The 23,434-nt window shown below is 39.3% G+C and overlaps 1 protein-coding gene across 2 annotated transcripts in view; it reads left to right on the top strand.

Moving 5' to 3' along the window:
* The window catches only part of PIEZO2 (piezo type mechanosensitive ion channel component 2), a 475,806-nt gene that overhangs the window by 406,709 nt on the left and 45,663 nt on the right, over window positions 1–23,434 (top strand). Inside the window, exons 32-37 of one of the 2 annotated variants that reach the window (XM_030810770.1) lie at window positions 951–1,072; window positions 2,458–2,529; window positions 6,830–6,936; window positions 8,219–8,317; window positions 12,029–12,143; window positions 21,157–21,216. In XM_030810770.1, coding sequence (XP_030666630.1) covers window positions 951–1,072; window positions 2,458–2,529; window positions 6,830–6,936; window positions 8,219–8,317; window positions 12,029–12,143; window positions 21,157–21,216 — 575 coding nt within the window. The remainder of the gene's footprint in view (window positions 1–950; window positions 1,073–2,457; window positions 2,530–6,829; window positions 6,937–8,218; window positions 8,318–12,028; window positions 12,144–21,156; window positions 21,217–23,434) is intronic. The other variant, XM_030810771.1, reaches the window with a different exon arrangement.

Here is a 23,434-nt window from a genome sequence, read left to right as displayed (position 1 = left end):
CAGAGTTCTTTATATCCCATCTAAGGTTTTTCCCACCATCTCATTCTGGATGGGCCAAGGGGTAGACTGACTCCACTCCAGAGACTTGGGAATTCCATGGAAAATAATCTTCTTAGAGTGAAGTTTCCAGCAATGATGGAACCTCTGAGGACTGTTTGGGGACAGGTTTAAAAAGGATGGCCGTGGAATTATAAGCCTAGACACTTTCCCCAAGCAAATGGAGACACCGTTTGCCCACTGGGAAAGTTCTCTAAGTTTGCTAAGGCACTTTTATCTCATTCTGACCTTATTTCCCAGCTTTTTTTTCCCAAGCAGAAATATTTCTTAGTATAAATTAGATTATTCCACAGCATTATTATTTTCATAAAGACATAAATTATATATAAAAATTATAATGTAAATGCAATATGGTACAACTGTTTTTATTGGTGTTTCTAGTTATCCAAATCAGGTCTAGAAGAATAACAAATTTGTACTCATGTTTAGAATTTGTTCCTAATTTCCCATAAGTGAGGTCTATTACTGTAATTCTCTTTGCTAAATCTTTCCATTTGTTTAAGAATCCAAAACTCGAGAGAATAAAGGACTTGCATTACATAATATGCCATGATCAAATTGGCTATGATACAAGATGTGAGTGGACATCAAGTATAGCTTACCTAACTTTAGCATACTCATTATTGATCATATTATTAAGACTAGCATCTATGCAGTGCCAAATAACATGAGAATACACACCCAAACACACACAAACACACACACACACACATACTTATATAAAAGAAAGGAGATCCTTGTTGCTAATGAGCAACCATTTTACAGTTCACAAGTATTCCAAAGTAATTTGTCCATGAATTTAGCTATATACATAACAGCATAAGTCCAAAGTACTGACCACATGAGAACAATGAATATGTTCTTGGCATTACTAATGTTATTTTACTTTATAGGATGGATCGCATCAAGGCCAGGCAACAGAAATATAAAAAGGGTAAGGAGAGGATGCTGAGCTTGACCCAGGAGCCAGGGGAAGGCCAGGACATGCAAAAACTCTGTGAAGAGGATGATGAAAGTACGTCAAGACATTTTCCTCTTATTCAAGTATCAACATTGAATAATAGCATGATATTGAGCAGGGCTGTAAAATAACATTACTTTTTATTCTGCCAAGATTATCAATACATTTTTTTGATTCAGCAAGCTTTATTTTCCCATTGTTAATGGATACATTCATTAGTTTCGTAAAGTATATATTTGATAAATCAATTACTTTACAAGTATCTACTCTTCAGCAAGATAGCTTTAACAAATACATAACCTAGCTTTTGTTCCACAGACATCTGTTTCTGCAGTAGATTGGCAGGATTTTGCTTAATTTGTTTCTTTTTTTGTTTTGTTTTGTTTTTGAGATGGAATCTCGCTCTGTACCCCAGGCTGGAGTGCAGTGGCGAGATCTCCACTCACCACAAGCCCCACCTCCCAGGTTCACGCCATTCTCCTGCCTCAGCCTCCCGAGTAGCTGGGACTGCAGGCACCCGCCACCACGCCCAGCTAATTTTTTTGTATTTTTAGTAGAGATGGGGTTTCACCGTGTTAGCACGGATGGTCTCGATCTCCTGACCTTGTGATCTGCCCACCTTGGCCTCCCAAAGTGCTAGGATTACAGGCATGAGCCACCAAGCCCAGCCTGCTTAATTTGTTTCTTTAAGTGATATATTTCCAATATACAGTATACTGTTATCCTGTATTTCTATAAATTTTATATGGAAATGAAATATGTATGTGTATTTTATGTGGCACCTAACTATTGGTACCTAAAATATCATTCAATTGTTGTCTGCTCAAATGAAACTTACCATGAAATATTTATTGATTATATCTAATTACAGATTTATTATATCAAATTAAAGTTTAAAGGATCTTTTATAGAGGCTTGCATGCTTCTCTATGTGAATGGAATGGAGAAATAATGCATGATATTCTCCCAGTGCATAGTATCTATTCATGACCAGGAAATTTATATTTTCCAGCCATGCATTAAAATAATCACAAGGAAAAATTCTGCTTTTTGTAATTTATGTACTTTAACAAATTATTTGCCAGTAAATGATTCTGTAAAATTTGGGGGATGCTTCCTTTCTGTTAATACAATGGAATATTCAATGTGAGATGTATTTTTGACAGATAATCCTTTCTTTTTTATATGTCTTTATATGCCCTTAGTCACTAAGAAGAAAGTGAAAATGTAGCATACTGTTAAAAGAACAATTAGTATTTATCTTGTGAAATTGACTGTTAATACATGTGTATTTTTCAGATTCAGTATAGTTCCTTTACCTGACCTCTGATATACTTTTGCAATTTATCTAGATTTGACAATTGAGTTGTTAAAGCGTGGTTTTCAAAATTTGTTTTCTCACTTTATATGAATTAATATGTGGACGTATTTTATTTTAGGAGAAGCAGACAAACAGAAAGCCAAGGGCAAAAAAAAGCAGTGGTGGCGGCCTTGGGTTGATCATGCTTCCAGTAGGTTTTCTCGATCCTCTTACAACCTCATCGACTCTAACCCTTATATCCTTGACCAGAATTCAGGCGTTCCCGTGACCCATGTGTTCCATGCATGGTTTGATCCTTGTGACTTGATAGGGGGTCGGAGTGTAGGAAAATTTCAATGTCAGTGGGTCTTTGAGCCCAGGGTCCAATTCTTCCAGAGACATCAGCACAGACATTCCTGTGCTGGCTGTAGAAAGCCAAACACGTGGCTTATAGACTCTAGGGCACAATTTGTGGGCTCAGAAAGGGAAGAAGAATTGAATATTATATTGCCCAATTCTGAGGTCGAGAGCCCTATTCACATACATATTTTATGACTAAATACCCTTACTAAAAATGAGCTTCGGCTCCACCCTGGACTCTGATTTAAGGATGATCATTCTATTCAAAGGGTCAGTGACCCTTTCTCTGTAAGGCACTAGGCATGGATGCCAGTGAGCCTCCCCTCCCCTCATTCCCACAGCTTTGATTTTATTTGCATTTAAGGATTTTTGGCAATTTATTAAATAGAAAGATGAGGGATAACTTAAAATGCACTCATTTTCTTACTTTGCCTCCTCCCCAATTTCAAAAAGGCACTCCAAATTCCAATGCCCACATGTGGCACAGCCTTCAAGCAACCTGATGCTCAGAGACGACCAATGAACAGCAAAAACTAGAAAACTATTTTTAAAGGCAGATCCTGATGGCCACATAGAATGCAATGTGTTTCCCCCCGATCATAAAGATGAATGAGGAATTCTGGAACTCAGTGGCTATATTTCCTCTGCTTAGCAAAGAAAATATCACTATATGTTGATGGCATTATAGTGGAATGACCCATTCCAATCCAGTCCTCTTTAAATTTCTTAGAATATTGAACAATTATTATTTTGCAAGTTACATATAATGTCTTCTTCAGTCTTTTATATCTTACACGATGTCTCCATACTTGTAGCTAATCTAATCGGACAAGGAATATCACTGAGACAAATAACATCACACAGTCTTAGGAGTGAATCTACTAGGAGGATATTTAGAATCACTAGGAAATCAAATAAAGTAGAACTTCTTCCCATACCTAATTATTGGTTTCACATAGATATGACGTTGGCCTCTCTCTCCCAAGACATAATTTTCTAAATCAGCAAGCTAGTTTAATGAAGCAATATTTGAAATTTGCTTGGTATATCTGGATGTAATCAAATTTAATCCTAAATATTGAATTTCAACATTATGACAAAAAAAGAAAAACACAAGATTATAGAGTTTTATTTAATTTTCTCCCCAAGTCTAAAGACAAAAGATTCCAGTCAGAGTCCAATGTGACTCTTCTATTTACTGTTCAGGGCATGACGGTCATGCTAAGAATCTGGTAAATGCACAAATGCCTATTTCTATCAAGTCACAAGTAAACTGTGCTTGTCTTTATGTTTTTAAAGGGCCTCTGCTAGTTTAGAGAGACCTATCCATTTCAAAATTGTGTCATATTGAATGTTTTTTCACTTCACCTGGGGTAAATTCCCACTGCGGTCATTGTGGTTGCCTTTCCTTTCCTCATCTAAAACTCGCATTTGCAAAGGAATTGGATATGGTCTTTGATAACTATCTTACAAGTTGTAATAATTTAAAGAACTTCCTATGAAAGTTGTTGACTTTAGATTTTCTGGTTCATTTCACCCTCATTATATCAAGTTCTTGAAGATTGATGTTAAACTACATGTGCCTTGTTACAAAATCTTATGATGCAATAATGCAGAAATGTGTGTAATTCATAGTTTGGAATCATATTCAGACTGTGGTGTTAGATTTTTTGCTGCAAAATGTATTTCTTTTTACAAGTGAATGAAGAATGAAAGGGAAAGAATGTGTGTTATATTGTTGTGTCTATGATGAGTTCCAGAATTTATCTTTAGATCTGGAAGTACTTTGTTCGAAGCCCTTAATTTAATCTTTTGAGTAACTGAGCTTTCAAACAGCTATTTCTTAGAGAAGCCAAGTGTAAGAATTAGTGTAGTTGGATACACATGTGTAAATCTATTGACAATACAAAAATGTTGCTATGTTCTTGATGTTATTGGTAAGCAGTGAAGATCTTAGCATGGTCTGTATAGGGACAAATCTCCTACTTCCATACCTATGTACACACACAAGATTGCATTATTGCTGTTCAATGATGCCTTCCATTCCAATACTGTATGTTTCAATATTGGTTCAGTACTGCCTAAATTAATACCAAGCTTCATCTTATTGATAAATATCTGAAACAGAGGGCCAAGTTCTGAGAATAAAAGTAGTGGAATTTAAAAAGTTAATTTCAAACTTAGTAATTTAGCAGTAACATCAACATCCATGATATGTATGCGGACACAGGCTGGAGTCAGGTTTGCCATCTGAGCTAACAAACACGTGTGTAAGAGCTTTTCTACTCACTATTTAACAGATGGCATGAATGAAAATATGCTCTGTTATTTTCCTAGTTTCATTTCAATAACATTTTATAAGGAAATAAGAGACTTTTTGACATTTTCTTTTTTTATTATGTGATAATTCCACTAGCTCACATAAATACTGGTGATTTCTAATGGTAAAATCAATGTTACCACTGCTTGAGATGAAAACCTTTTGAACTTGTCCATATGAATAAAAGTTATCAAAGGTATGATTGAATACAATTTAAGCTAATGTTGATTTTGGAACCTATAATGAGGGTAAAATGCTCGATCTTATAATAGTCTGTGTTTTCCCAAACGACCACGTGATGTAGAGTCCACATCACTTTCCTGCGAATCTCTCGGCTTATGTGAAGGCATTACTTTAATGGTCTTCCTCACTGTCAAATGTAATGCTGTAACTTTGGTTTGTTCTTGCTTATTCTCACTTGTGTTGTATTGCATTTATTTCCTAAGGCCTGGACCCAGTACTCTGGGCCTGGTTCTTTCTTCAAAATGAAAATAACAAATGACAGTGCTTCTGTTCAAGGATATAAGGCCCCAATTCACCCACTCTGTATCTTCATGAATGGAGGCTTCAGATTTTTCTGAAATCGTGGGCAAAATTACTTAACTTTTGGCCATGTGAAGTGATATTCAAGCAACTAATTTTAAACAAGCCAAGGTTTTCCATTACCTTACAATGTATAGGCCCAAAAGATAACTTAAGATCACAATACGTCATCTAAGAGATGCCTGAGCACTTGAAAACCTGAATATAATTTGAAAATATGTTTTCCTGCAATGATGGGGCATTGCTTGTAGCATCAGAAATGTATGTGTTGGGCTTCTTTTCTCTGGTAGACTTTAAATAATGATCAAATTGATAAAGATTTAATTTATTAAATTTCCTAAATTTCTGTACGTTGTAGTTTTCTCTGCTCCCAACTCTTGACACAGGCATTATGATCTTGCAGGGAAAGTATCAGACAAGGCAAAGACAATCCATACTGTTTGTGCTTTGTGTCTTGTGGTCAGTAGAGTGCTCCTCAAATTTCAGAAAGCTGCTGGGGAGTTCCTTGTTGACCAGAAGCCTAGCAGTTGTAAACCCTATGGACCCTGTCTGCCCTTCTCAGTCTGTCTTAGGGCCACGACAAGTAGAAGCAGCCAGAGTGCTGTTGTTGGTGGTGTTTTTGTTGTTACCGTCGTTGTTGTTGTTGTGTTGTTTTCAATGTTACCTGCCCATTTCATCCTCATGGCAGTGTGTGGGTGTTTGTTTTTTTTTTTCAAATGTCTTGCCATGTATGTTTTGTCCCTTGTGTTACATGTGGAGAAGTCAGGTCTGCACAGTATAAAGTGAAGGAGGAGGTTGGTGACACTGACCTTGGTCCTGAATCTTCCTGATTGGCTTATCTGCAACGGTTTGGGCCCATTCAGACAAAGCCTAATCCTCCACCTCACTTTGGCCTTGTCTGAAGACGAAAATTGCTGAATTTTGAAATGATAGTGTTCAGTTATTTTGGTCATCTAGGTAGCAAAACTGGCTGCTGCAGAGTTGATCTGCTTCATCTATGTAAAATTTACAATGAAGAAGGGAGAACATACCAGATCCACCCTGTAGTGGCCAATTCTCTTATATGGCAAAGACAAGGCCTCATACTCTGCAGACCCAACATGCCAACACCACGTAGCATTAGCCGAAGATGAGTTCTCTTCATCTCGTGTGTTTTCCTCTCTGCCAACATCTTTCGTTGTGGTTCTCTTATGGAAAATTTGTGTATCTTTAGGGGACATTTCATTAATAAGCCCCCAATTTCCTTATATGTCTTTCAAGAAATGAGTGAATATTTTGTTTTGCTTAGTGGTCAGGAGTGGAGATTATTATTTGTTTGAAACGGATAGTGAAGAGGAGGAAGAGGAAGAATTAAAGAAGGAAGATGAAGAACCTCCACGAAGGTCAGCATTCCAGGTAATTATGGGGAAAATCATTCCTTTGCTAGTTGGAAGAGCTTTTTTTATTGACAGACCTTCATTGCCGGCCTAGACACCTCCTGTCATATTCATATGTCATAGCTCCCCGAAGCTTCTGATTTACATCTGCAATTCTTTATTTCTAATTAAATTCTAATGAAGCCTGCTCCCAGCAACACCATAATTAGTATCAAGCAAGAACGATGTACAGGCCAGGTTTTCATTCACTTGCACTGAAACAGTTCCTGATACTATAAACAAAAAATAAAGCTTCGTTGGGTGAACTCAATGTTTTTCTTGCAAGCAGGAAGTGAAAAAGACTTCTCTGGCATTGCATTGGATTGCTTGAGTGGACTTACATTTCAATATGTGAGATAGGCGATAATGAAAACAAAATCCTTGCTTTGTTTTGGAGCAAATGATCATTTAAATGTTGCTTCAAAGTTTGAAAACTGTTTCATATGTATTGCTAAAGATTTGAGAATATATTGAACTAGTAATAAAAATATGTGGCACAGTTCTGGTTTTTTCAGCTTAGCTACCTTTCTGTTTTAGAACCTGCTGTCCCATTCTCAGCTATAGATCACCAGCCTAAGGTAGCATATTGAGTGATTGTGAATCAATGCTTGATAAAGATGAGGCTTTGTCATTAGCCTTATGTACGGGATGAAAATTGGTCTGTGTTTCTTTTGTCAATTAACTACATACTAGGGCTGTTATTTCCCATTTGTTTTCCTACGAGGCACATAGAATGATGTCCATCAAGCCACATGATATGCCCATGATAAGGCCTTCATCAGTTTTTTGGCCAGGCCTTCTCAAGTGGGTGGCGCCCATCCATGCTTTTTCTCAGTGACATTGAAAAACTGAATTCTGCATAGAGACACTTTGGTCTGATGCTTTCTTTCTTCCCCCATTGCTTCTTGTGTCTGTTTCTTCATGACCGGGATTTTGTGCATGTTTGCAACTGGCTTATCAAATACTAATGACTTAACTCATTTATTTTTATTCAAAAGAGTTTTATTCTAACCACCACTCATCATGCGGCCAAGGAGAGAACATGAACACCTTCACTATGTTGGATGGATTACATGCAATGATTGACTATTTTCTTTATTCCTAACTTACAAGCAGAGCACATTTTATTCTAGCTTCAGTGACTGGCATCTTTTAACCTAGTTGGTGTAACTGTAAAGACAAATTCATGCTGACATCATATATTAAATTACTAGTTTTTTGTTTTTTTCTACTAATTACTCTTGCTTTGTCCTTCTTTGTAGAGAGCTATTGGGAAGTTTGCATCAGCCATTTTAGCCTTGCCAAAGTCTGTCATTAAACTTCCCAAAACTATTCTTCAGTATTTAATCAGAGCTGCAAAGGTATTTGATGTTTTACTGATGTGTAGTGTGTGACTCTCTGCTCTGTAGAACTGTAGAGAAATATACCTTCATTGCCCTATCTCTGCATTTTCTCCGTTCTATAGATGGTACCATGAAGGAATTACAGGAACGTAAAATATTAGAAAAAGTTTTCCAAAACAAGTTCTTAGAAGCCAAAGTTCCTATTATTTGACTCTTATTCTTAAGTGGACACCAGTAACTATCAAAAAATAGAAAGAGAAAATGCAGATACAGATATAATTTCTGTCCTTCTCATGGTGTTGCCTAAGTCACATCTCATTTTAAAAGGGTCACATCTGGTTGCATGAATCAGTTCTGATGAGTAAAAAGGGTGATAATTTTTCTCAGAAAGCTGGTAAAATTCTGGATAAGCTAATAAAAGATGTCTCTTATTCCATCTCTTTTTCGGGTCCCTTTCAGTTTCCGTCTTCCAGTTTCTGCACTTGGTACAGCCAGCTTCTCCCTGGGCTGATCCACCCAGTGCAGTCTGCGGGCTCCTCACTCCCACAGATCCATGCTAGGGCTTATGAATACACTGTCAAAAATTATTTGTTGATTAACCTAATGCACAGTTGAAGTTATTCAGCTACCTATGCTGTAGTCGCTTCGTTACGGAAAAACATTAATAATGAATTCCTATTCTTACATTTTATAGAAAGCCCTTTCTACTGAACTCAGTCGGGGCAGCCACTAAAATGCTTTGCTCTGTATGTCCCTCAACTGTTAAGCAAGTAGTTTGATAGTGACATAGACCAGTGCTTCTCACATTTTACCCTGGGATCTTATTTAAATGCAGGTTCTGATTCAGCAGGTCCTAAGGGACCTCACAGTGTGCATTTCCCTCAAACTCTCATGTGAAGCACAACCGTGGCTGGGCCTTGAGTAGCAGCATCCACACCTCCAGGTTCCTTCTGCTTTTAAAATGCCAGGATCCTGTTTTTTAGTGTAGTATTTACCATTTCTGCTTCCTCCAAATTCTTTTCCTTTTCTTTTCTATGACTACCATATGACTTTCTCAATTCATTTTTAAGAATTTATTTAAATGAAGTATAACAATGTAATTATCCCCCATCTTAGTTTCTTTTCAAAAAAATTATCTAACAGACGACATAAAGAAGGTGCTAGACCACACCCGAATCAAAGGACAGATGATGAAACTTCACCAATTTCAGTTAAGAATCTCCACTTTGATAAAGCTCTCCCTGTCTTAAAGAACAAGTGCATTTTCACATGTTGTTAGTAAAACAAACCCTATTTTCCCCTGATATATATGGTAAAATTTAAGATAAAGTCAGGAACGCTTGCTACTGGTGGTAGCTCTTCGGAGAGCTCAAAGGTCTTTCAAGTAAATTTCCATGTATTTTTCTACTCCTGGTTCATGGAGCTTGTGTCTGATTTTCCAGAGAGGCCCATCCAGCTGGCTGACAACTGCAGCTGCAAAGTAAGAATTGGGAAGTTCTAGCTGAGTGCGGTGGCTCACGCCTGTAATCCCAGCACTTTGGGAGGCCGAGGCGGGCAGATCACGAGGTCAGGATATCGAGACCATCCTGGCTAACACAGTAAAACTCCGTCTGTACTAAAAATACAAAAAATTAGCCAGACATGGTGGCAGGCGCCTGTAGTCTCAGCTACTCGGGAGGCTGAGGCAGGAGAATGGCAGGAACTGGCAGGCGGAGCTTGCAGTGAGCCGAGATGGCGCCACTGCACTCCAGCCTGTGTGACAGAGCAAGACTCCATCTCAAAAAAAAAAACCAAAAAAAAAACAAAAGCCTTGGGAAGTTTGGTAAGAGCCTTCCATTTCTTGACTCAGTAAGGATTGGGACGTTTCCCCCTCCTCTTCATTGTCAACGTTTTTCTGACCCTCTTAATAATTCCTGGAACTGTAAAATGTTTCTATTTCAAAACATCAAAGTTAAGATAATTTATCTACAAATAAGGAATTACCCTATGACTCCCTCCTCTCTCCGTTTTCCCTGGTTTGCATACCTCAATTCTCATGGCAGTGAGGCAGCACTGGCATGCTTCTTCTTTAGGGGTCCTTTGTTGAGTCAGGAGTGCCCTTTTATAAACCAAAGTGTTAATGACACCCACCCTTTCTACAAGACTTCTTCGATTCCACCCTCCACATCCCTTTTCCTCTCTCCTTTTCCTCCCAGTTTCCTTTTTCTTCAGAGAAAAAGAATTCCTCCAACTTGTGTGCCTCTTATATTCACAAATCCTCAATTACTTTTTTGTTTTCTATTTTCGGGATTCATGCATCATCTAAAAGCAATATTGTGATAACACTTTTTTAAAGGAAATGTCACCATATGTTGCTCTTAAACCTGAAAATTTCTTATGTTCAGTAATCAGATTATTTTAAAACAACCAATATTGTGCAGAGGCAAGTTTGCTTATTAATGTACTATAACTCAAAGATATTCTTGATAGAATTCCCAATTAACATAGCCAATAAACATCTACTAAAAATTCCTTTATTCAGTCCTCCTGAAAATTCCAGTTCGTCTTCCCATTATTTAAAATATTCTTTTGGCCTAAAATAGAATAATTTTTTGCCTCCTGGAATTTGTTATTCAGAAATAATACAGATGTTGCATTTGTTTTAATTTCTCATGAAATTCAGATTTCTACCAGTGAGAAAAAAAGAAACAGTTTTTCTATTATAGTAACCTATGACCCTTCCATTTCCATGTATGGAAAAGTTGAATCTCTCTTTACTTTCTACTGACTTCACAATGCCACTGATTTGCTTACGCTGTGTTTTTCAAAGATTTCAGAAATCTGAAAATACTATAGAATAAGATGAAAAGATCTGGGTTTAAAGAGCTCCCAGAAAACATTTATTTAACTTTATCATCATAATGAAAAACCCAGCTTCCCTGAGACCCAGGTGTGTTTGTGGTGCATGAGAGGCATGCCTGCTTGGCTTCATGTTGTTATATGGCTGACTTTTTCTATCAAGGTTTTCTTTTTGTTCTTTCTGCATGATTTGGGAGACTCTTGGCAGGGGGGTCTTCACAACTGCTCTTTCCTGGTTATCAGTTACAATATATTAATGCAACTATTTTCAGCCCTTGAATGAAAATGACAAAAGGCAACCAAAAGCCCCACAGTTTTTCTTTAATGCTATTCTGGAATAACTCCTTAACCTTAATATCACATTTTTTTTCCTCGCAAAGTACTAATCATTCTCCAAATCCCTTTCTCAAGTCGCTGGTAATAGCTGTCATTCAGAAGGGAGAGTATCAAATGCACAAAACTATTTTCCCAAAGTAAATAAGACTACTAAAGATGTTATTTTGCTTTTGACTCAAAGTTTATTTGTGATGGGAGAAACTACTGATACTGAATGAGCCTTCCAGCTTATACCTGTTGTGGACAGTGCAAAAGCATCAGTAATAAGTATCACAAATTGTGGTGAGACGTAGGGACTTAGGAGAAATGATGGTTTGTATGGTATACCCAAAGTTTATCTCAGGATATCTGTGATACCAGATGAAATATATTACTACAACATCTGTTGTCTTTTTCTAAAAAAAAAAAAAAAATTGAATCTCATGATAATAAAAATAGCACCGGGATGTTTAGTTTGTGTTGGGAGGAAAAAATATTTCAAAAGTCAGGAAGCTTGATGTAGGTCCCTTTTTTTTATTAAAAGGCCAGAAAATAATTGAACTTTCTCCTCTTCAGTTTGTTTATCAAGCCTGGATTACTGATCCTAAAACAGCACTCCGACAAAGACACAAAGAGAAAAAAAGGTCTGCAAGAGAAGAACGGAAACGAAGGCGGAAAGGATCCAAGGAGGGTAAGTGGTGGGTGGGTGGCTGCGGTGGGTGGGCTGTGGCAGGTTTCAGGCTGTGCTCCCCAGCCTTGTCTGCAAAGGACAGGAACTTCTGAGGGATTAAGATTTTTAAATTCTAAAGAACGCCAAGAGTTTTAATTTGTCCTTAATTGGTCATTTCTGCCACTTGGAATAAATTAAAGCACAAAGTTAGGAGATATATATATTTTTTTAAGTAGGAAAAAAGGAATGCAAATGAAATCCAAAAAAAGTAGAAGAAAACTAATTTTTTACATGGATATTAAGTAATTAAAAAAAGAGAAATACTACAGAACATGACCTGATCATTAAGTTAAAAATTGTTCTTAGAAAAAGCTAAGGCCAGGCGCGGTGGCTCATGCCTGTAATCCCTGCACTTTGGGAGGCCAAGGCGAGTGGATCACAAGGTCAGGAGATCGAGACCATCGTGGCTAACACGGTGAAACCTCGTCTCTACTAAAAATACAAAAAATTAGCCGGGGGTGGTGGCAGACGCCTGTAGTCCCAGCTACTTGGGAGGCTGAGGCAGGAGAATGGCGTGAACCCGGGAGGCGGAGCTTGCAGTGAGCCGAGATCGCACCACTGCACTCCAGCCTGGGCGACAGAGCAAGACCCCGTCTAAAAAATAAATAAATAAATAGCCAATAAGAAAGCTGAAACTTTGGCAATTTAACCAAGAAAAAAGGGAAAGCACACTTAAACAATACTCAGAAACAAGCAAACAAAAGGAACATATATTCAGCATTATACCAAGATATTTGAAAACATGATATAAATACATGTCTAAGGGTAAAAATATTTCAAACTATAACAAAAAACATCAAAAGCGAAGCTGAAGTGCAGGTGATTCACTCAGGAGCAATATTTTATTGTATATATCAGACTAAAGATGAGTATTCTGTGTATGTTAAGAACTGCTAGAAATCAAGAAAAGAAAAATTCAATTCAATCAATGAGAGGGTATGAAAAACAATTCACAGACCAGAAAACAAAAATGACCAAAAGGTGCTCAGTCTCACTATAAACAAGAAATACAAATGAAATATTTTGACATACTGTTTTCTTAACCCATTGGATTGACAGGAACCTAAACACTGGCTAATGTCACTGCTTGGGAGCTGGTAGGAAAATAAGTACTTACATATACCATGAGTTGTGTTGTGAAGTAGTATATCTGCTTTGAAGAGTTGTGTGTCATTACCTGCTAAAAGCTCAAATGTTACATATCATACTACAGATCAGTCCCACGCCTAGGTGTTTGGCTTATTCTATAGCAGTACTTGCACATGTGTACAAACACACACGTCTAAGAGTATTCATCAGACACTATTTGTTAATAACAAAAAATTTGGAAACATCCTAAATGCCCATATGAAGAAGAAGAGTTAAACACATTATGTTACTAATATATTATGGAATGTTATTCAGTGCTTTAAAAATGAGATGGATAGCTTTGAGCTGGTATGGAGAACAATTCCTGACACATTATTAAGTGAAAAACAACACATTGCAAATGGCACGCACATTACGAAATCATGAAACAAATGAAGTCAGAGTAGTACCTCAAGACAGTATTTTGCATTTTTAATGGATGCATATAATAGCTTACGAATGCAAGAGAAAGATCAGGAGGAATATTCACTCATTACTTCTTGAGAAAGTGGAGATTAAGTGGCATGATTAAAGATAAGGTTCATCTGTTGTATTTTGTTTCTTTTTTTTTTTTTTGAGACAGAGTCTCTCTGTGTCACACAGGCTGGAGTGCAGTGGGGTGATCTCGGCTTACTGCAACCTCAGCCTCCCAGGTTCAAGCAATTCTCGTGCCTCAGCCTCCTGAGTAGCTGAGACTACAGGCGCACACCACCACCCCTAGCAATGTTTGTATTTTTAGTAGAGATGGAGTTTCACCATGTTGGCCAGGTTGGTCTTGAACTCCTGACCTCAAGTGATCCGTCCACCTTGGTCTCCCAAGATGCTGGGATTACAGGCGTGAGCCACTGCGCCCGGCCTGTATTTTGTTTCTTTACAAAGGAAATGTATCCATAGGTGGCTTGTGAAATATAAAAGGCATTAAAAAATAAAAAGGAAAAGATAATTTCTAATGGAACTCTAATTACAAAGTCTCTTCTTTTTGACCTTTCTTCCCCCCGATACATCCTAGTAACTTTATCTTACTTTATTGCTTTAAGAAGACAAAATTAATACACAATTGCTGGAACAGGTCAAACAGTGAAGAGGTACATGTATAATCTGCCCCAACCCAGTCACCTCAAAATCCTGTCCTCTAAGGTTACAAATCCTAACAGTATGTTGTGTTCACTTTCACTTCATTTCTCATGTGCACACACGTGTATGCAGGTGGTTTCCTTTACTGGTTTTTTTTTTTTTTTTTTTTTTGAGACAGAGTCTTGCTCTGTCGCCCAGGCTGGAGTGCAGTGGCGCCATCTCAGCTCACTGCAAGCTCTGCCTTCTGGGTTCACGCCATTCTTCTGCCTCAGCCTCCCGAGTAGCTGGGACTACAGGTGCCCGCCACCACGCACGGCTAATTTTTTGTACTTTTAATAGAGATGGGGTTTCACCGTGTTAGCCAAGATGATCTTGATCTCCTGACCTCGTGATCCGCCTGCCTCGGCCTCCCAAAGTGCTGGAATTACAGGCGTGAGTCACTGCGCTCAGCCTCTTTTTTATTTTTTTTGATAAGTTCGTGCTCTACAAATTACTCTTGCATTTTCATTACCAATGTCATGAACATTTCTCCAATTATTTATAAAATCATATTACTCTTTTTTAATAGCTGCAAAATATTCCATAGTGCAGATATGCATAATTTATTCAATCCTCTCACCCTTAATGGACATAAGGTTGCTTCCGGATTTTTGCCACAATGAACAGTGCTGTAATAGATACCACTGCACAAACATTTATATGTCATAATACATACGAGGGTGTTTAAATGCTTAGCAAAGGTTAGGAAGAACATGCATTTTCCACAGAACAGATTCGCAAAAGTGGGATGACTTATTTAGAGTGTGCCTGTTTTTACTTTAATCGATATTTTTCTGAAAGGTTTTAGTACTTTGCCCTCCTCCATGTGAGGGACAAGAGTGTCCAATTTCCTTTAGCCTCACGCCACAGGATTTTACTCCTGTTTTTATCATTTTTCTTTCTAAGGATGACAAATGGCTTTTATTTTCATTTGAATGTAGTTGAATTCTTAACTAATTAAACTGAGCATTTTTATTTCACATTTTGTTGGCGATGTTTTCTTTTCAAGTCTAAGATTTAAACACTTAGCATTGTCCCACGTCGTTCTGTCGGGTTGTTTGTTCTTATCAATTCATGCTGTTTATATGTCAGGCTTCTTATCCCTTTTTTTCTTTTTTTTTTTTTTTTTTTTTTTTTTTTTTGTAATTACTGTTTTAATTTCCCTCTGGACTGGGAGCTCAGTGAGGATTCTGACCCGTAACTTACACAAAAGGCGCTCTGCACCTCACCTGGTCCAGGAGGGGTTTAGGACTTAGCCCACTAAACTCTAGGGCCTGTCCCTCAGGCACAACTGCAGCTGCTCCTAGGCTATGCCAGCCTCTGCCAGAGACCAGCTGTGAGGGTGTGGGCAAAGACAGGAAAAGCAGAGGCCAGTGGAGGGAGTGGGGACAGGGCCAAGAGAGCTCTTGGGCTTGATTCACAAGGCCTGAATCACTGTATGTGTGTGGGGGGTGGGGGGTGTGTGCGTGTAATGGGAGTGGGGCTAGGAAAATCAGTACCTTCCAGAAGGAGTGTCTTGTTCCCTGCCATGGAACCTTCAGGAGCTGCTGCTCCCAGCTACAGGAAGTAAGCCATATAAATATGGAATAAATACATGACCAGTGAGAGAGGCAAAATGTTGGAAAGCACACCCCAGACCAGCTGGGTCTCTACTACCAGACCTCAGGCTCAGGCCATCAATCACCCCAGAAGAAGGGATCCCGACCCCCACCAGGACCCAGTGAGAGGCAGACAGCACGAATGCTGAAGGAGCACCAAGGGGACAGGTGAGGGAAGGGAAAGATTGGAGTACCGGGACAACCAAAGCCATCTCATGCAAGAACAAGTTTCTATTCCCAAACCACCCTCATCCCCATCAATGCTCAGCTCCCTTCCTGCCCCCATGCCTTCCCTCTGCTCAACAGAGAGCTGGAGGCAGGAGGGCGACTCAGTTTGCCAGACATGCTGTTGCAGGTCCCCAGGCCCCAGGGAGGCTAGCAAGGGACACAAACCCTTTGATGTTGCCACTCCTTCTCAAGGAATGCTCCTGCCCTCCCAACACCCCCCAAGAAACACCCAGGCCGTGGAAGCACAGAGCAAACAGCTTCATGTTCTGGGGGCTTATCTGGAGCTTCTGTCCAGGGCCTCTGTCTGCAGCCCTCAACCTACATCAGTCGGGCAGCAGGCGACCCAGCTCCGCCTCATCCAGCCGGTTGGTGGCCATGATGTGCTCCAGCTGCTGCCGGTAGCGTGCCAAGTCCTGCATAAGGTGGGGCACCCGGGTATTATCCAGCGCCCCATGGGGCCGCAGGTGGTCCACATCCTCATAGGACACCTTGCCCGGTGAGGTCAGCAGCGGGAAATCGATGGTCTGGCGATGTCCCAGAATGCACAGGATGCCGTTCAGGTACACCTGGTCCTTGCTGAAACCACCTGGCAGCGGGGTGTCTGTCTGGCCGCTCTTGGCGCGCGCGCAGTACTCCCAGCGCACGTCGGCGTCCCGCATGTAGCGGGCCAGGTCCTGGAAGAGCTGGCGGAAGGACATGTGCACAGCGTGACGGCTGCTGTAGTAGAGCAGCGCAGCGCGACACAGGAACGGCTGCTTGCGGAGCAGCACGCTGTGCAGGGTGGCCAGGCCCTCCTCGTGGGGTTCGCCGGCCGTAGCCCGTACCGCAGCCGGCCCTCCGCGTTGTGCCACGGCTGGCGCGCGTTGTTACCGCCCCGCAGGTAGTGGGTGCCTGCGGGGAAGGCGAAGGGAGGCAGCGCTGGGCGAGGCGTTCCGGGACCCACCTGGGAGCCCAGCCCTGGCCCTGCTCCACCTGGCCCGGGCTGTAGCCGCGACACTTCCATCCTCATGCTCCCGAACACAGGCTCGCACACGAGCTCTTCCAGCCCCAGGCAGCGTGAAGCCCCTCCTCCGGTGGACTCGCACCCAAGGATCCACAGTTGCTCACATATATGAATCCTCTCCCACCCATCCGCCCACCACCCTACACCCACGCACCCACACAGGTGCACGAACTCTCCCGAACCGACATTGCCCCCAGCCCTCCTGGACACAGGAATACATATACCACCCTGCCCAACATCCTGGGTGCCCATATTATTTTGAACAGTCACGCTGATACCCCCGGTAAAAACCACCTCTTGCCCACAGCAACAGGATTCTCGAGGAAGAGGGACAAACAGATAAAAATAGTGGTTAGTGTCCTGCACCCTCCTAAAATGACAGCACAGGGTCATTTTATTATCCCTGCTCTACAGAGGAGCAAATAAGGTCCCAGAGAATGAAGCAACTTGCCTGAGGTCACACAGCCGTTCAGTGAGTAGTGGGTCTGAAATTCCTACTAGACTTCTTTGTTCTAAAGCCTTTCATTGTAACTGGTAGGCAAGATAAGTATAGGGAAAAAATTCCTAATGATATCAAAACTGCAAAGTTCCATTTTAAAAAGTAGAGATAAAGTAGTGTGCGACCTGAGGGAGAAAGGATATCTTGTAGCCAAGTATGTCTTCAGGGAATGCTCCATGAAGAAGGGAGTATTTGCACACAGCCTGACATTCTAGCAGAAGCAAGCAAGCCCATGCATAAAAAATAAAGAGCAGGTCAGCTTAGCTGGTCAAGACCAGATGTGGAGCAGCAGTAGTAAAGAGGTTGGCAGAAAATAAGTTTGAGAAGATTCCTGGAGTCAGATCATGAATGACCTTAGATAGGGTAACCAGATAAAATGCAGGAAACTGAGCCAGGAGCTATGGCTCACGCCTGTAATCTCAGCAACTTGGGACGCTGCGGTAGAAGGATCATTTGAGCCCAGGAGTTTGAGATCAGCCCAGGCAACATCTCTAGAAAGATTTTTTCTTAATATAGTCAGGTGTGGTGTTGCACACTTGTAGTCCTAGCTACTTGGGAGGCTGAGGAGGGAGGATCACTTGAGCCCTGGAGGTCAAGGCTGCAGTGAGCTATAATCACACCATTGCACTCCAACCTGGGCAACAGAGCAAGACCTGACTCTAATATATATATATATATAAAATATATATTATATTTAATATATTATATATAATAATTATATATATGAATATATGTGTGTGTGTGTATGTATGTGTGTATCTATATATATATATATACACACATACACAAGAAGCCCAGGTAATATGTAGAGAGAATGTGTAAGTCATATATATTCTCTCTGTGTATATATATATAAAATATATATATCTCATATATATGTCCTGTATATATTCTGTCTCTGTGTGTATATATATAAAATACCAAATATATAATATATAATATATATAATTATATTATATTTAATATATTTAATATATAATATATAATTATTATATATTATATTCAATATATTATATATAATTATTATATATTTTATATTTAATATATAATATTAAATATTTAATATATTATATATAATATATTATATAATATAAAATATAATATATTATATATTGTATTATATATAATATATAATATATATTTTATATATAATTATAATATATATTATAATTATATATTATATATTATATATAATATAATATTATATTATAGTATATATTATATATATACACACAGAGACAGTATATAGGACATATATATGAGATATATATATTTTATATATATATATATATACAGAGAGAGAGAATATGTATAAGATTTATATATTCTCTCTACATGTTACCTGGGCTTCATGTGTATATACACACACACACACACACACATATTCATATATACATATATATATCCTCTCTATATATATGAAGCCCAGTTTGAGTTTTTAACATAACAAATAATGTTTAGCTTAAGTATAATCTGGACATATTTCACGGAACATACTTATACTTTAAAAATATGAAGATTTAAGATACCTACTTCAAACTTCACATCATTATTTGAAAATTCTCAAGATGTACTTCTTCAGAGCAACAGTATGAACAACATCCTCTATCAGATGACAGCATCAACACCAAATTATAAATGTTCTAGCCTCATTCCTGGGTCTATTTTGTGTCTCCTAACCTGATTTTTTCATTTTACTTTCTCATCTACCTGTTATCCTGTTATATTTCATATATAACCCTAAACCACCTTGTATCCTTTTTGTAAAAAGGTTTATTTGGAATCAATCACTGGTACCCAAATAAATAAAATTAAAAACTCAAAAGAAAATGAAGATTTCTTAAAGAACTAAACATAGAACTATCCTTCAATCCAGCAGTCCCACTACTATGTATATATTCAAAGGGAAGAAAATAATTATATCAAAAAGGTACCTGCACTCACATGTTTATTGTAGTACTATTCACAATAGCATAAATATGTAATCAACCTAAGTGTCCATCAACGGAGGACTGGATAAAGAAAATTATATATATATATATATATATATATATATATATATATATATATATATATGTCATGGAATATTACTCCACCATAAAAATGAATGAAATCATGTCTTCTGCAGCAACGTGGATGGAACTGGAGGCCATTATCTTAACTGAAATAATGCAGAAAGTCAAATACCTCATGTTCTCACTTATCAGTGGGAGCTAAGCAATGGGTGCACATGGGCATATGGAGGGCAGTCATAGACACTGGAGATTATCAAATGCGGGAGAGTTGGGGACAGGGGGATTGAGGGTTGAAAAATTACCTGTTGGGTACAATGTTTGCCATTTGGTGATGGGTACACCAGAATCCCAGACTTTACCATGACACAATATGTGCTTTTAAGGAATCTGCACTTACCTCTCCTGAATATATTTTTAAATGTTCTTAAATTTAAAATTTCTTGTTTATCTTACATTCAAATTTAACTAGCTATCCTGCACTTTCATTTGATAGATCTGACCATTTTAGCCTTAAATAAGAGGATATGAAATTAAATGAAATCCCATAATGTCATTTTAAGATATGACAAACATTTTCTATAAAGAACCTCATAGCAAATTTATTTATTTATTTATTTATTATTTATTTATTTATTTATTTATTTTAGACAAGGTCTTACTCTTTTGCCCAGGCTGGAGTGCAGTGGCACAATCATGGCTCCCAGGTTCAAGCAATCCTCCCACCCTCAGCATCCCAAATAGCTGGAACTACAGGTGCGTGCCACCACACCCAGCTAATATTTTGATTTTCTGTAGAGACGAGGTCTCACTATGGTGCCCAGGCTGGTCTCAAACTCCTGGGCTCAAGTTATCCTCTCTCCTCAACCTCCCAAAGTGCTGGGACTACAGGCATGAGCCACTGCACCCAGCATTCATAGTAAATATTTTAAGGTTTACTATTCATGAAGTCTCTGTTGCAACTCAAATCTGCCATTATAGGGCAAAAGCAGCTATAGATAATATACAGAAAAATGGGCATGACTGTTAAATTTGAATTTCACATAATTTTCACATGCACCAAATATTATTCTCCTTTAGATTTTTCAACTATTAAAAATATAAAAACCATTCTGAACTCACAGGCCATTTGACAACAGTCAACCCACCAGTACTGGCCAGTACCTACCAGCGAATGTAGTTTACACATCCTTGGTTTACATAATTTTTATGCTGGCGTGGAGTAAAATAATCTAAGAGCTATGAATTCTAACAACTTTTCCCGAGGAACTCTTGAAATAGACAGAATGTCTTAGAGTTAATTATAAAATTCCTTTTAATCTAGAAGAGTAATATTGGCATTTAATTTACCCTAAATGGAATTTAACTCACCTTTATTGAACACACTTGGCAGGTCCTGTGGAATGGGAAGACCGGGAGGATGAACCAATCAAAAAGAAATCCGATGGACCAGGTAACAAAATAAAGACAAATATGAGCTGTGAGAACTTTGAAAATGATACCTGCCCAGATGGTATATAATGGAAGGCTGCCTGAAAAATTGTGAATCGAACACTGTTTTCTGGACTATGAGTAAATAATCAGTATCCCTCGGAATCTCATCTCCACTGAAATTGCAAAATGACTCTTAAAAGCAGGTCTGGACTTTATGCAGTTGGATAAAATGTTGAATTAGTGTCAGTTTGTAAATTCCTTTATGCAAGCACCTATGAAAGAGGCTTTTAGGGAGCAAATTCTTAATGTCCCATGGAAGCCATCAGAATGAAGGCACACACAAAAAATACTGGCAATTATTTTTAAAAAACACAGAGAGGAGGAAGTAAATGAGAGATGAGTAGGACTGGGGAAATTAGAGATACTCTAGAAGGTTAGGACCAAACTCTTCATTTTAGGAGGGGAAAACCAAGCTCAGTGAGTTGGTGACTTGTTCTGGATTCCACAGATAAGAGAGTCAGGTATAGAACCCTTGTCTTCGAACTCCCGGTCCAGCCACAGTGCCATTTGGGCTCCTCATAGTATGTGATTTGGAGGAAGGTATCTTTATGCAGGAAGAAGAAAAGGCCAAAGCCTCCGAATGAAATGAACTCGATGCTCTCTAGCCCTCTCTAATCATGCCATTTCTTCGTCTGCTTTGGAGCGCCTATACGGTTATTTCTTCGTCTGCTTTGGAGCGCCTATGCAGTTCTCTATCAGCAGGCCAGGCGTCAGGCTCTTTGTGTCCCCACACAAATGCTTCCAAGCCTGCCCTCTGCTAGCACGAAAGGAGACTTACTGAAGGCCACTTAATGCCCTCCACCATGCCAGTCCTCAAACCCAGACTTCCAATTCTAGGTCATTGGACACACATATATGTGGACCTGGACACTCTTATTGCTGCAAAGCCTCACACCGTAACAACTGCCAACACTTCAGATCACGTGTCTTGTTTCTCAGGCACTTTTTCAAGAGTTTGGAGTATATTAACTTGTTTAACTCTCTCAAAACAGGGAACTGAGGCAGAGAGAGATTAACCGACTTAACCTCTTAGTTGTATTAACCAAGCCTATATAACCACTAAAGAGTAGAGTTGGGATTTGAACCCAAGGAGTCTGAATCCAGAGTGTGTGCTCTTAACCACTGTGCCCTACTGCCCCTGTGGTTAAACTCGAGTCCTCACTTTCCCTGTTGGTGAGTCGTCACCCAGGTTCACAAAGCGCCTGTGATTCACGTCTCCAGTGCAGTGGCTGCAGCCTTACCATCAGGCCCACTGTAGCAAAACTATGCCATAATAATGTTCATCTTCATCATTTCTAAGAAAACAATTGTGGATATGAGAAAAATACATGTCGAAAATATAAGGAGCTGCTAAAGTTCATTCATGGGTGTAACTCCAAGCCTTTCATCCTCCAGAGCCAAGCTTCCCCTTTATGTCTACACAGAGCAGCTAGAGGCTCTATCTGAACGATTGTGAGAAATACATACCTTGCTTGAGATTTTGTAAAGGATGTGAGGAGGGGTGGAGAGGGAAACATAGGTGCTCATGGCATCTCCTGTTCAGCAGCCACAGCGACTCACTTCATTCAGCTTCAAGCAGCGGCCGTTCTCTTCCTGTGCCTCCTTGCTCAGCAAAAGATACCCTCTCTTTTCCTTGCTTCCTAAATGTACCTCATGGAAGACTGTTAGGTGTGACATGGTTTTGAGGTTTGGGTGTCACCAGGGTAGTGACAGCACAGGTGGGAAATTGTCACACAGAACATCAGATGTGACTATATACACATATTATATAGGGAAGCTAGAGAAAATGTCATGAAGAAAATCAGAAAGAAAATATTGTTCCTATTCAGTAAATGGAAGTGGACCATCATAAAGCTCTCATCCTCGTCGTCTTTCCCTTGAGTGGGCTGAGGAGGAGGAAGAGGGGTTGGTTTTGCTGTCTTAGGGGTGGCAGAGGCAGAAGAGGTGGAGGAGAGAAGGTGGAAGGGGAGACAGAAGAGGCAGGCACGTTTGGAGTAACTTTTACTGAAAACAATCCATGTGTAGAGTGATCCACGCAGTCTAAACCCATGTTGTTCAAGGGTCAGCTGCATAGGGAGCCGCTCTGCTTGCTATTTCCACTAAATACTATTGCCACTAAATGCTATTTCCACTAAATACTATTTCCACTAAATGCTATTTCCACTATTACAAGTTCT

This window comes from Nomascus leucogenys, chromosome 4 (assembly GCF_006542625.1).
Source record: "Nomascus leucogenys isolate Asia chromosome 4, Asia_NLE_v1, whole genome shotgun sequence".
In the NCBI taxonomy this organism is placed as follows: domain Eukaryota; kingdom Metazoa; phylum Chordata; class Mammalia; order Primates; family Hylobatidae; genus Nomascus; species Nomascus leucogenys.
This window is presented reverse-complemented; position numbering and strand designations above follow the sequence as displayed.